This window comes from Lacerta agilis, chromosome 11, assembly GCF_009819535.1.
Source record: "Lacerta agilis isolate rLacAgi1 chromosome 11, rLacAgi1.pri, whole genome shotgun sequence".
Taxonomy (NCBI): Eukaryota; Metazoa; Chordata; class Lepidosauria; order Squamata; family Lacertidae; genus Lacerta; species Lacerta agilis.
The window spans coordinates 7,906,779-7,921,877 of record NC_046322.1 but is presented as its reverse complement, the minus strand read 5'-3'; the positions used below and the strand labels follow the sequence as shown (position 1 = coordinate 7,921,877).

At 46.0% G+C, this 15,099-nt stretch overlaps 1 protein-coding gene across 1 annotated transcript in view; it reads right to left on the bottom strand.

Annotated features, from left to right (window-relative positions):
• Positions 1–486: 486 nt before the first annotated feature.
• The window catches only part of LOC117055267 (SET-binding protein-like), a 78,354-nt gene continuing 63,741 nt past the window's right edge, over positions 487–15,099 (bottom strand). Inside the window, exons 3-4 of the mRNA XM_033164723.1 lie at positions 5,461–5,634; positions 487–1,194 (exon numbers count right to left, since the gene is read on the bottom strand). Of these exons, the coding sequence (XP_033020614.1) occupies positions 659–1,194; positions 5,461–5,634 (710 nt within the window). The 3' untranslated portion in view covers positions 487–658. The remainder of the gene's footprint in view (positions 1,195–5,460; positions 5,635–15,099) is intronic.

Here is a 15,099-nt window from a genome sequence, read left to right as displayed (position 1 = left end):
AGCACAGTTGAGGAATTTACACTTTTTGTTGTTGTTGTTGAAAAGTGAAAGTAATTTCCACTCCCAGGCCTGCCAGCTTTGCTCCTTGACAGAGGAGGCCCTTGTGCCTTAAAAAGGTGGCATGGCGTGAAGAAATCTGATGGGTGCAATCCCCCACTCCCCTCCGTGCAGCACCCCTTTCGTGGTGGTGGTGAATTTCTCTCCCTGCGATGCATCTGCAAAAAGGGGGCAGAGCAGCTCCCTACTAAGGAAGAGCTTGCTGACCCTCCTAGCAGCAGTGATACTGCCAGTTCTACTGGGATGCTTCCGAGACACAAGAACGACAAAGCTGGTTTTTGTTAACAGAAACTCTGAAAAAAAAAAAACTGGTGGACTCTCTAGGTTTGAACATCTCCCCCAGCACCCCTCCCCCACTATTCACCTAAGGGCTAATGCCAAAGTTTTGTCATTATTGTAATTATATTATTATTATTATTATTATTATTGGTCATTCCCATCTGATTTTTTTTTTTAAACGGCTGCTGCGCTACTGAAATACAGAGCAAGTCTGATGCTGCGGAGGATGCCAAGCAGACCTGCCCATCTGAGCACCCTGGTCCCTTGGTCGTAGGGCGCTAAACCACCCAGCACTGTGTCTTTTGATTGGCCACGTCCATTACTAGGGGAGGGCTTCACTTTCACACCCTCTAGTTTTCCGGTGCCTTTTCACCTTCACTTCGTCCTCTGCGTGCCGCTGCGCTTTGCTTTTCCTCTTCCCGACTTTCGGCGTCCGTGAAGGAGGAGGAGGAGGTGGCGGCGGTTGAGACGTCTCTCGGGCCATGTGTATCACGGCCTCAATGGTGGCTGCGATGGCATCGTGGCTGTTGGCTGTTTGTTCCAGTATCAAAGGGTTCAGCGCGAACCTCTGGCCTCGTTTGCAAGGCAGGTCGACGCATTTCTCCAAAACTGGCATTTGGTCTCTGAAGTCTTCGTCGAAGGAGAGGGGCTGCTTGCGTGGCCGCCCCCGCCTCTTCTTGACAAAGTTATTGCCCGTCTTTGATTGTCTCTGCAGCCGCTTGGCTTTCAGGATTTTGTTGACGTGATCCAGGTTCTTCTTGGTGGAGAGGATCTTGTTGTAGTTGCACATCTTGCGCACCTCGCACTGGATCGCTTCGATCTCGCAGCGCTTGAATCGCTTCTTGAGCGGCGAGCTGGCTGCAGGGGAGAGGAAACGATGGTGATTAAGCTCGGAATCAATCGAAACTGTCGCGCGGGGCATGTGCAAAATAAGGGTTGTGGCGTGATTAATGCCGGCTGGCGTAAAGATTCGCCGGGGCTGCAGATTATGAAAAATGGCCCAAAGATGGGAAGCCGCATACAGAACAGAGTAACAGAAAATATTTCAGAATTATTTATTATAAAGACTGTCACGGAAGAACAGCAATTTATATAATGTGCCGGTAAGCTTGCCGTTAATATTACCTTAGTAAACTGCCTGAATTAATGAATTAAAATTAGTAACATTCCAGCAAAGAAACACACTTTTCATTTCCTAATGTATCATTGGGCCCAATGTTCTTTCAAGGTATGAATTGTTACAGCACTAATGCCTTCTTGCTTCCTTCCCTTCTTGGGAGGAAAAAAAGTTTTGAATACTTGCAATTTTGGAGTTTCCCTTCTTTTCACCCTCTGGAGATAGAGATAGAGATAGATAGATAGATAGATGATAGATAGATAGATAGATAGATAACATTGTATGTGGCCCAGATTCAATGCTATCTGCCTGCCAGCACAAGGGCTGAAGTCTAATACTATCATCCAATGACAAGGTCAATACATCTCAACCGTAATGATACTGCTCTGTTCTGCATTGGCCAAAACCAATCTTAAGAAGGATATTGACAAGCTGGAGGAGGGTGATCAAGGTATTCAAAGGTCTGGAAACAAAGCCTTCTGAGCAACAGTTGAGGACGTTTAGTATGGAGAAGAAGAAAAGACCAAGAAGTGATATGATAGCTATCTTCAAACATCTGAAGGGTTGCCATGCGGATGATGGAGAAAACCTGTTTACTGCTGCTCGGGGGGGGGGGTAGGACTTGAACCAATGGATTCAAATTACAGGAAGGGAAGATTTCACCTAAACATTAGGAAGATCTTTCTGATGCCAAGAGCTGTTTAACAGTGCAACACACTACCTCATAAGGTGCTGGAGGTTTTTAAACAGCGGTTAGATGGCCAGAGATTCTTTAGCTGTGATTCAAGCATTGCAGGGTGTTGTACTAGATCAGAGTTCCCCAAACCTGGACTACAACTCCCATCATCCCTAGCTAGCAGGAGCAGTGGTCAGGGATGATGGGAATTGTAGTCCAAAAGTAGCTGGAGACCCAAGTTTGGGAAACCCTGGACTAGATGAACTTTAGGGTCCCTTCCAATTCTACAGTTCTCTGATTCCGTGAAAAACAATCCTCTCTATATTAGATTCCCTCTAAATTAACTTCAGTTCAGAAGTTCCCACAACCTTCAGTTACATTTTACTATGCAAGCACTCCTGGAAGTCTTCAGATTTTCTATGAAGACTCATTTCCAGAATGACTACTATAACTGTACTAATGGATTGCAACCATGCTGGCCATGTTAAAAATACAGCTGCTGTTAGAGCCTTCACAATAGAAAACTATGAACTATGCAGTGGAAGAAATATAAACACCCCCCCCCCACACACTTCTGTCATTTGGAAGGTTTCATTTTAAAAACAACATCAAGCAACCCCAACACTGTTGTATTGAGTTTTCTTAAAAACATAATTGGATAATGTTCTACCATGTCATTTGGCCTCAGCAAAAGGCCTTGTGCAAACAAGCCCAACGTCTTGTCACAATACAAGAAGCAGGAGCAAATCCTAAAAGAAAAACAACCAGACATTTGCTCATATATATATGAGAATGTGGGTGTTTACTCTTTCAAAGACTGGTTTTCATATCTACACACCTATATTCTAAATCAAATAAACATTCAAAGATTCAGTCTCAGGGCATCTCGGGTTCTTACATTCAAGAAGCTATTCCATCTCAATTCCTTTACCTTATCACCATTCATTCTTAATTTACCCAAAGAGGTGGGGCCAAATTAGACATCACATCATTCACTGAATTAAGCTATGAATGAATGAATGAATGAATATACTTTATTCGGTCACAGACCAGCATAAAACAGAATATTTGCATTTATAAAAACAATACAGAAAGCTATTGCATAGAAGCGCCCCCCCCCCTGATTCAAACCAAATCTCACTTTGTCCTAAGGGCAAGTTAACATGTGCCATGGGAAGGTACAGGTTCAGCAGAGCTGTGCAAATCCTGAAGTGGTTGTGCAGATGCGGGAAACTTTGTCTGATGCACTGCAGGCTGCAGCATTGGGTGGGGTGGGGGAGTGAAATGCGTCTGCATGAAAGGCTGCAGTAGAAGACTCTCTGTTCAATAGGTGGCCTCAAGACACCCATTTGGTTTGAATTACAGAATATTTTTTATTTCCTCCCAAAGCATTCTCATTCAATTACAGGATATCCTCAACACCATCTCCTATCTCATTAACGCAGCTGCAGTTTTCAATGAATGATCAACATCTGGGTGACAGACAGACCAACGGTCTAATTGAACACCAGCTACACTGCAAAGGGCACCCATTATCTGAATCCGAATGAAACATATGAGCAAACTTTCCGCTTCTTGGATCTATGGAAGATTCACTGGCCATGCATTAGCTCTTCAGGCTGCAATTCTATACACGCATACCTGGGAGCAGAATCATGAAGTTGGAAGGGACTCCCAGGGCCATCTAGTCCAACCCCTTGCAATGCAGGAATCTCACCTATAGCATCCATGGTAGATGGCCATCCAACCTCTCCTTAAAAACCTCCAAGGAAGGAGAGTCCACCACCTCCAGAGGGCGTCTGTTCCATTGTTGAACAGCTCTTACTGTCAGAAAGTTATTCCTGATGTTGAGTCAGAATCTCATTTCTTGTAACTTGAAGCCATTGGTTCAAGTCCTACCCTCCAGAGCAGGAGAAAACAAGCTCGCTCCATCTTCCATGTGACAGCTCTTTGGATATTTGAAGATGGCTACCATACCTCCTCTCCATCTCCTCTTTTCCAGTAAGTCCCATTGAACTTGATTGGGCTTACTTCTGAGTAAGGGGATGAAGCAACTCCCCTATGAGGAACAGTTACAAAATCTGGGCCTTTTTAGTGTAGAGAAAAAAGGCAAGTTAGAGGGGAGATGATCAAGATGTATTATATAGTTATAGTGTGGAGAAAGTTGACGGAGAAAAGTTTTTTTCTTCTCACTGGACATCCAATGAAGTCAAAGGTTGGAAGGTTAAGGACAGTCAGAAGAAAGGGATGTTTCTTAAGGCATTATATTGTTACACGTATGACACCCATACCCACAAGAGGAAGTGATGGCCACCACCTTGGATGGCTTTAAAATAGGACTGGATAAATTCATGGAGGATAAGGATTATCATTGGCTTCTATCCCTGAGGGCTGTGCTCCACATCCACTCTCAGAGGCAGCTATGCTTCTGAATACCAGTTTCTGGAAAGAAGGGGAGAGGGCTCTTGTGCTCAGGTCCTCCTACAGGCAACTGTGAGAACAGGATGCTGGACTAGATGGACCACTGGCCTGATCCAGCAAGCTCTTCTTATGTTCTTATGACTAGAGATGGGGCAGAAATTCAATTTAGATTGCTCCCTGATGTGTTGAAGCCACTGCCCTGGGCCTAAAGGTGGTAAAGGGACCACTGACCGTTAGGTCTAGTTGCGGACGACTCTGGGGTTGCGGCGCTCATCTCGCTCTATAGGCCCAGGGAGCCGGTGTTTGTCCAAAGACAGCTTCCGGGTCATGTGGCCAGCATGACTAAGCCGATTCTGGAGAACCAGAGCAGTGCACGGAAACGCCGTTTACCTTCCCGCCGGAGCGGTACCTATTTATCTACTTGCACTTTGATGTGCTTTTGAGCTGCTAGGTGGGCAGGAGCTGGGACCGAGCAACGGGAGCTCACCCCGTCGCGGGGATTCGAACCGCCGATCTTCTGATCAACAAGCCCTAGGCTCTGTGGTTTAGACCACAGAGCCACCCGTGTCCCTGGGCCTACTCCTATATAAACTCCCCCTTCCTGTTAGCAGAGATTCCCTTCAAACCAAAGGGGCTCACAACCTCAAGTTCTGGAGTGATCAATGTGGTGCCTCCTAAATGTTGTTCAACCACAATGCCCATCAACTCTGGTTATTGAGAATACGACTAGTCACTGTGCTCTAATTCCAGTGTGCCTCCGAATGCAACTTTCTGGGAATTCCAACTGGGGAGAGACAGCCATGTCCCGTTTGCAACTTGTCGATGTGGAGTCCTCCAGATGTTTATAAATGCTATAAATGTAACAAAACAGGAATAAATCGAACACCCAAGCTCATTTGGACATAATTACCTGCTTCTGAGGCGGCTGCCGTTGACGACGGTGCAAGAGCTAATACTGGGGTGGAGGACATCACAACACTATCAAGAGATGCTGGTTTTCGACGGGTCATCACAGAAGAAGCAGAACCCTCGTTTTTATTATGAAGCGAAGTCTGGTCTGCTTTTAGATGCGAACCGGCAATCCCTGGAGAGCAAAAACATAAGTAACGCTAATCAATTATTATGCAGGAGGAGAAGAAGAAAAAAAACCACAACCTTAGTCTTATCAGAAATATACAATAAATGCCCTGCTGTGTTTCTCAGGAAATCCTGCACCCCAGTATTCCCTGCTTGTAAACATGCTTCTAATAATACAGTTTTTATACTAGTGAGAATTATTATTATTATTATTATTATTATTATTATTATTATTATTATTGGGTTTCAGTCATTTTGCTTCAGGACATAACATAAACATTGATTCCCGGCCAACACATAATCGCCTCGCAAGTCTATTTTTAAAACAATATGAGGAAAGATGATAATCACATCGCTATTTGGGGTTGTTTCTCCATGTGCATCTGTACATGCTGGTATCTATCACACGATCACAAGAAGAAGAAGAAGAAGAAGAAGAAGAAGAAGAAGAAGAAGAGGAGGAGGAGGAGTTTGGACTTGATATCCTGCCTTTCACTCCCATTAAGGAGTCTCAAAGCGGCTAACATTCTCCTTTCCCTTCCTCCCCCACAACAAACACTCTGTGAGGTGAGTGGGGCTGAGAGACGTCAAAGAAGTGTGACTAGCCCAAGGCCACCCAGCAGCTGCATGTGGAGGAGCTGAGACGCGAACCCGGTTCCCCAGATTACGAGTCTACCACTCTTAACCACTACACCACACTAGCTCTCCAGGACGAGAACAGACAGGAATATCATTATGGTCCAACCAGTTACCCTACAGCACAACCCTCCAGACATTGCCAGCCCAGTGCATGCTTTCTCGCTACATCAGGGCCATGCAGGTGATGTTTTTGTTGAGTATAACACACTCAAACCTTCACCACCTATCCTATTTGTGTCTCACCTTGAGATTGCCCTATTCTATCCTTAGGACAGTTCTGCAAAACAAGGCATATTGAGAAATTATGACTGGCCCAGAGTCACCCGGTGTTCCCATTGAACGGAGCTCCCATTGGCACAAACTTTTCATAGAATTACAACACCCTGAGACTTTCACATTCCTGGACATGGGGCAACGAAAAGCAGAACAGCCAAGGGCGAAAGCTTTAAGAATTCAAAAGCAGTTTCCATGTTGAAAGTTGGTATTCAATGTGGATCCTGAATATGAAAAGCTTTTTATTATTACCGCTACTAATGATGGGGAAGAAATTTGAGGGGTGGGTTGTTGTGGGTTTTTTTTTTTTTTGCATTTAACAAGAAGCTACCTAATTCACACTTCTTGAAGCGAAACGCAAACTGAAGCATAGCTGTCCTTCGAGATTCACACTTCTCCACCCAAGCATTGTGTACAAAAATGTACTGCATTAGCAAAAGTTACATACCAAAATGCATCGTACTAGGCGAAATGGGTTGCAAAAACGTGTGGATCAGCTGAAGCTGTGTACAAAAATACGTTTATGAGGGGGAAATTCATACTCAAACCATGATGGGTTTTCATGAGGAATTCTGGAGGTTTTTGTTTGTTTGTTTGCTTTGCATATTGCTGCAGAAATGTAGGAAACTGAGATAAAACAAAACTGAAAGATTAATCCATCCCTAATATCCCACACTAGTGCCTGTGTTGGAAGAAAAAGCCTGGGATTTCCTTATTGCAGATGTACAGATTCTAACACGGTGAAGCATGGTTTTGCACTGCGAAAGCCTGAGGTGATTCGAGATGAGCAGCTTCCCTGCACATATTTCAGATAACAAAGCAGAATGCACAAACCACATGAGATGGTGTCAGACACAGTAGAAATGTGCAGCAAATTAGCAGTCATGCCAATATTTCGAAGATGGAAACAATTTGTGTGTGTGAGCGAGAGAGAGCGCTTGTATATTTAAAATACAATGCTAACCACCTCCTGGATTTAACATCTGTTGATAATTAAGCTGAAGATCCTGTATAAAAAGCTCTATGAAAACTAACAGCTGTAACCTCTTGACCTCCATTGATAAAAAAACCCAACCCAACTCCTAGTTCCCCCGCCCCTAACCCACGTCTCTGTGAAACTGCTTCAACCTATCAAGAGGCAGTCATCCATTTTTCAAAGGTAATCCCTCACAAACCACTTATCCTCTCAAAATCTCTACCTGCACACAGTGTTTGCATTAGGGACCCCGTGATTTATGGATCCCTTCTCCTTGGATGTAGGGGCCTACTTCCTGTTGCCGTGGTTACTTGGCTCTTGGTTCAAGGTTAAACTACTCCCAACTCAAAATCAGTGGCAGGCCCAAGCATCTAACAGCCGGATTTTATTGACTACCCTAGGCTGCTTCAAAGGTCAAAGACCAAAGTGCTGCCTACTCCCTTCAGGGGGAGTCAATACTTTCAATATTTTTATTCGGTTTCCTCCAAAGATGCTCGTGGGCGTGCGTGCACGCTTGGTTGCCACCTATCTGGACCCAGCAAGGTCACACAAATCATTGAGGAACAGCGTTCTCCTGGGGAGCCATTACGAATCTGGCAGACGACTTCAAAAGGACGCGTTGCCCACCCTTCGGCTCAACATTAGTTCTCCACAGGACCACTGGCTTTGCATCTTGAGAGTTCACTCTTGTTTCTCGTTCACCACAGCCCTGTTTGGAAATGCAAACCCGCGCCTTCTCGAATGCTCGGTCCAGATGGCGGCATGTTTAAGAACTTACAAAAGCACTAAATAGATTGAAATAAAGAAACAAAGCTTTGCAAACATGAGCATGCCATCCCGGGGGCGTTGTGTCCAAGTTTGGTTCAGAGATAAAACAGCCATCAGGAGGAAGAGCTGGAGAAGCCTTTAAGATGGCCATCAACACTTGGCAGTGTCTGGAGAGCACACTGAGCAGGCACACAGGTATTGCCCCTCCTCCCTATGGCAAGATGTATTGTATTTCTATTTAGACTATAATAATTTCTAAACTGGCATGCCAGACCCTCCAAGTGTCCCTATTTTCCAGGGACAGTCCCAGATTTACAGAAGCCACCCCGGTTTCTGTTTCGATCCTGGGTTGTCCCGTTTTGCCTTTGGGTGTCGCTATTTTCATCAGAGAAACGTCGGAGGATATGGAACAGGGTGTTCCCAAGGCCTTTTCTTACCTCTCAGGTGGGCACCATTGCCATTCTAAGAGAACGAGGGAGGTGTTTATGGTGAGTTACGGCACCTCTTTTTCTAGAAAAATAGCACCGGGTGTCCCTATTTTCATCAGAGAATTGTTGGAGGGTATGGCATGCATCCATAGAAATTAATGTATGGTCGTCTTTTTTTGGCAGCATGTCTCCTTTACAAGGAGAAGGGGACGACAGAGGATGAGATGGTTGGACAGTGTTCTCGAAGCTACTAACATGAGTTTGGCCAAACTGCGAGAGGCAGTGAAGGATAGGCGTGCCTGGCGTGCCCTGGTCCATGGGGTAACAAAAAGTTGGACACGACTGAATGACTGAACAACAACAACTCCTTTTCTGGAACACCTGTAACTGGAACTCCTTTTCTTTGGGCACTTAAAAATCTCCCTAGCCACTAGAGGTTAGGTAAAGGTAAAGGGACCCCTGACCATTAGGTCCAGTTGCGGATGACCCTGGGGTTGCAGCGCTCATCTCGCTTTACTGGCCGAGGGAGCCGGTGAACAGCTTCCGGATCATGTGGCCAGCATGACTAAGCCGCTTCTGCTGAACCAGACCAGTTCATGGAAACGCCGTTTACCTTCCCAGTGGAGCAGTACCTATTTATCTACTTACACTTTGACGTCCTTTCAAACTGCTAGGTGGGCAGGAGCTGGGACCGAGCAACGGGAGCTCACCCCGTTGCGGGGATTCGAACCGCCGACCTTCTGATAGGCAAGCCCTAGGCTCTGTGGTTTGGACCACAGCTCCACCCGTGTCCCCCACTAGAGGTTAGCCTGAAGTTAAAGGGTTTGTGGCTCAGTGCTTTGGGTTCAATGCTAGACATTTCCAGCTACAAGGACCTGATAGCTGTTGATGGGAAAGAGCCTGGAAATCTACTAGCAGTCAGAGTAGACTATATTGGGCCAGACTGGCAAACAGTTTTCTATGGCCGTTTTCCATGAAATACCCAAAAGATACTCAAGAACTTGTCAATAACTGTAATGCAGGGGTCCAGTTGAACCACTTGTGGTTCTCTACTGGGGTGGACTCTTGCAAGATCATGGTATGGCAAGAAGAAACATCAGCCCAACACTTTGCTGACACTAAGCAGGTCTGGGTCTGGCCAGTGCTTGGATGGGAAGCACACGTCTGCTTCCTTGATGGAAGTATGGTGGGGTATAATCGCAAGACAATAGAAAAATAAATAAAAGTAGGGCAAAAAGCTCAGGCACACATAATAAAGACTAGCTATTCCATACCTGTTTGTAGACCCTGAATATGCACTCTTTTCATTGCAAATTTAAAACACATTGATGGACCGCAGGGGGTCTGGCAAAAAGGAATGAAAGAAAAAAGAAAGAAAGTAGGCCTTTGAAGACTGACTTCAGCCCACCCCAGCTGCAGTGAAACCTTGTGCAAGAGGTGGCTAAGTAACGGAAAGTAATATCCGGGCCAAAAGGCAGGCTGTTGACAAGTTCTGAACAAGTGAACTCAGGGTGAAGACAGACATGGCATGTAAAGTGCAGTGGTAGCAGTTTTCTGCCCAGAGAACAGACACTCCAGAAAGCGGAGCTCACAATTGAAAAGTGCTGCCCACAACACGCCGTAGAATGCGCATGCCTGTTTTTGCCTGCAGAGAGGGAGAGTCCGGCTGGGTGAGTGAACCCCGAGAGAGAGCGGCATTCTGGAGAACAACCACACGAGAAATATGTAAAATAACCAAGCAAGTGTTAGAAACCACCCCAGAATTGGTCTTACTAAACATCTTCCAAGACAATAATGCCCACTTACAACACAAAGAACTCATAACCCACCTACTCTCAGCATCCAGAAACACCATAACCAGACACTGGAGAGACCTGTCAGGAGTAAACATGGACCAATGGTACCAAGTAGTATGGGAAACAGCCCTACTAGAAAAACTAACCAGTAACCTGAAACTGACATGGGGACAAACAGAAGAAGACACCTTCACCCCGGTATGGTCCCCCTTCATTACACACACAGCCCAACAAGACCATGACAAAAATCTACCGACAGCATACAAATCAATATGGCGAACCTGATCCAAAACACCCACCAACCCCACCCACACAGGAAACCAAAGATCACCACAGCCAACCACAAATGAACATTCACACCCTACGCCAACCCCGACCTCTTTCACTGCCAAAGGAGCACAAGCGCACAACAGAGAACCTACACACACAATGCTGACACCAAACTCTACTCATATTAAGTAAAATAAAAACATCGTCACCCCACCCCACCTATCTCCCCATCCCCCACCTCTCCCCCCTTTTCTTCCTAATGTCTCAAGAACAAAAACTGATTTGTAAAAATGTTATATGGAAAAATATGAGAGAGACATTGCACTACCTTTGTAAATCAAGAAAATCTTTAGTAAAAATATTTTAAAAACCTAAAAAAACCCTACATGTTTTGAAGCACACTGAGAAAAGTCCCTGCCCACTTGCATACCATAGGGGGGAAGACTAGTCCATGGGCTGGCTGGGGCTGGTGAGAAAGTCCGAGACACAATCTGGAGGGCAGCAGGTTTAGGAAGGGCATTCTGGTCCATAGTTCCTGCCAGAATCCAGCAGCTATAAAGGGGCTATCTGAGGGGAAGGCTGCCAGCTGAGCCCAGCACCCAAGAGGTGCCTGGGAGAAACTTCCTAATGGGAAGAGCTGCTTGGCAGTGGTCCAGAGATGGGCTCTCAACTGCTGGACATGTTTAAGCAGTGGTGAGGCAGCCAGCTATCTATAAGGGGATGGTTCTGTCACTGCATCCTTCATTGCAGATCCTACACTGGGAAGTCAGCATCTTAAAAAGCAGAGACATCACCTTGCCGACAAAGGTCCGTATAGTTACAAGCTATGGTTTTCCCAGTAGTAATGTATGGAAGTAAGAGCTGGACCATAAAGAAGACTGACTGTCGAAGAATTGATGCTTTTGAATTATGGTGCTGGAGGAGACTCTTGAGAGTCCCATGGACTGCAAGAACATCAAACCTATCCATTCTTAAAGAAATCAGCCCTGAGTGCTCACTAGAAGGACAGAGCCTGAAGTTAAGGCTCCAGTACTTTGGCCACCTCATGAGAAGAGAAGACTCCCTAGAAAAGACCCTGATGTTGGGAAATATGGAGGGCACAAGGAGAAGGGGATGGCAGAGGATGAGATGGTTGGACAGTGTTCTCGAAGCGACTGGCATGAGTTTGGCCTAAGTGCGGGAGGCAGTGGAGGATAGGCGTGCATGGTGTGCTCTGGTCCATGGGGTCATGAAGAGTCGGACACGACTGAACGACTGAACAATAACAACAACACTGGGGAAGTGGGGCTGCACTAAAAGACCTCCAGCTCTAAAATTCCGTGATCAACTGGTGTCTGAGACACTCCCCCCACCCCAAAAAAGCATGCATACACTAAGCAGGGGGCTTGACTCTGGACTGTGTGTCAAGCAGGAGAGGTGTGGTTCCCCCCATCTGTGAATGTGGTGACTGCAGAGAGAGATGCCTATAACTGGCAGGAAAGTTTGCCAACCAAGGCCAATCGATGGTTTGAATCAACTGTTTGTGCATGTGTATGCACAGAGGGGAGATTTTAAAGGCCCCCAGAAGCTGTTGGATTAGAGAGCCTATTGACTCAGGTGATTTACACATTTTTATGCTTCCGTTAGGATATGTGGTTAGGTAATAATGCCGAGGGCTTTCGATTTAGGAACATCTATCACATCTGAGTCGTTTGTGGCCTGACCTTTCAGGGTCCCCCCCCCCAACCCCAAAATAAATAAAACTAACTCCTGTTTGGGAAAATATCCAGCAGCGTTTATTGTTCTGCTTGAAATCTGCACAGGAAGGTTTTGTGGACAACTATCGAGGGAAAGTCCAAAAAGAGAAACTTACCATATGGGCCCGAATAATAGCTGCACTTTTCTCCCTCCAAATTCCAAAAGTGAAAAGTTAAAGAGCCGAAGAAACAAAAACGCAAAATAAATGGCAAAAACAGTCAGACCTCAGCATAACATTCAAAACAGAAGTGTGTCACTCAAATCGGAAGCGTAACACTCAAAACGGAGCACGTTCGGCTTCCGAAAAAAGTTCGCAAACCGGAACACTTACTTCTGGGTTTGCAGTGTGTGGGCACGGAAGTCTAACGGTACAACCCCATGCATGTTTACTTGGGAAACTAGTTCCGTATAATTAGGTCTACTTCCAGCTGCATAGGATTGTGGCCACAAACCTTCCTGTAAAAGAAGTCACAGACTGGCATATAAGGCTTTCCAGAGCAGAAGATTATCGCAGGAGATAAGCTCCTCCAGGGTTTTGCTTCCTCCAAACTCTACAGGTCTGCTAATTTTATAAACTGATGCATATAGCTCACCTCCGATGCAAAACTCCTTTGCGGTCTTTTGCTTTTTAATTTAGTTAAGGTGCTGCGTTTGCAACATGATGCACCCTGAAACATTGGCTGGGTCAGATTATTTGCATTTTTATTACTATCTTGAATAAAGATTCAGAAGAAATGTGATATCCAAGAAATCTCTCTCTCTCTCTGTGTGTGTTTTTTTTAAAAAGAAAGGTATAAGAAAATGGAAGATCTTAAGTGGATCTTTGAGAGCAATGCGTGGCTTCAGAGGCCGAATGAGAGAATGGAATTACAGTATGATAAATGCAGCAAAGAGAAGTAATTGCTGTTTCTGAAAGAAATGCGCGCTCTGCCCCTTATGACATGCACTACCACATGCACTACCACTTTCAGAAAAAGCCAAACTTTGAAAATACAGAGAGCACATTCCTTTTGATCTTGCGCTTAACGCAGGTATAGTAACATCCCATATGGGACAAGGGGAGCTAGGGGAGGCATCATAACTTCTAAAGATGTGTTTAGCTGTACTGCAGCAACACATAAGATCCCGGGGTTGGAAGTTTCCATTCACTGGTACACATGCTGTTAGGAGCTGAATTCAGCTGAATGGCAAACAGTTGTCCCAGCACCTACTCTCTACACTTGTTGTTGTTGTTCAGTCGTTCAGTCGTGTCTGACTCTTCGTGACCCCATGGACCAGAGCACGCCAGAGACGCCTATCCTTCACTGCCTCTCGCAGTTTGGCCAAACTCATGTTGGTAGCTTCGAGAACACTGTCCAACCATCTCATCCTCTGTCATCCCCTTCTCCTTGTGCCCTCCATCTTTCCCAACATCAGGGTCTTTTCCAGGGAGTCTTCCCTTCTCATGAGGTGGCCAAAGTACTGGGGCCTCAGCTTCAGGATCTGTCCTTCTAGTGAGCAGTCAGGCCTGATTTCTTTAAGAATGGATAGGTTTGATCTTCTTGTAGTCCATAGGACTCTCAAGAGTCTCCTCCAGCACCATAATTCAAAAGCATCAATTCTACGGCGATCAGCCTTCTTTATGGTCCAGCTCTCACTTCCGTACATTACTACTGGGAAAACCATAGCTTTAACTATACGGACCTTTGTCGGCAGGGTGATGTCTTTGCTTTTTAAGATGCTGTCTAGGTTTGTCATTGCTCTCTACACTAGGGGTCAGCAAACTTTTTTTGGAGGGGACCGGTTCACCGTCCCCCCAGACCTAGTGGCGGGTCGGACAGCGTGTGTGCGTGCAGTGGAGGGGGCTTCTCTCTCCTCCTCCTCTCTCCCCAGCCCCTCCCCTCCCCCTCCTCCTCTCTACTTGCGGTTGGGAGCTGGCGGCGGCGCCGCCTCTCCTTTTCGGGCCAGCTTTCCTGGGAGCCAAGTGTGGGGCCAGCAGATGTACCAAGCTCCAGCCCACAGCATGGCCATGGGGAGAGGCTGGCAGGTGGGCGGCGAGGCTTCCAATCAAAGCCCAGCACCCTTCCTCTGCAGGGTGGGGAGAAGCCAGGAAGAGGGAGGGAGGGGGGAATTTGGAAAAAAATGGCGCCTGAAAAAAAAAGTGATTGCGCCGATCCAAGCAGCAATTGCAGATCCAGCCTGTGGCCCTTAGTTTGCAGACCCCTGCTCTACACTGATGGCCTTGGTGGCCAAATGCAACTCTCAGGACTTTCCCCCAGGCCACCCCCCATACCTGGAATGCTGTAGCCTTTTCTGGGAGGGTAGTTGTTCCAGCCCCATCATGAGCATTGCCAGGATTTTTGCCAATGCTCTTCATGCTCTTTCTGGCTCCGTCTAGCAGATTCGGAACGAAATGTTTCAACAACAGTTGCTTTTTTTTTTGACCCCAAGTGCTTAGGGGAAAAAACCTGTCAAAATCTTCAGTTGCAACTTGCTAGAATGCAGCACAGCATCATCCAAGTGACCTCAGTGAGCATTTCAATTTCAAATATTCTGATTATTTCTACTTTTAGTATATTTATTTATTTACTTGATTGGGGGGCAGG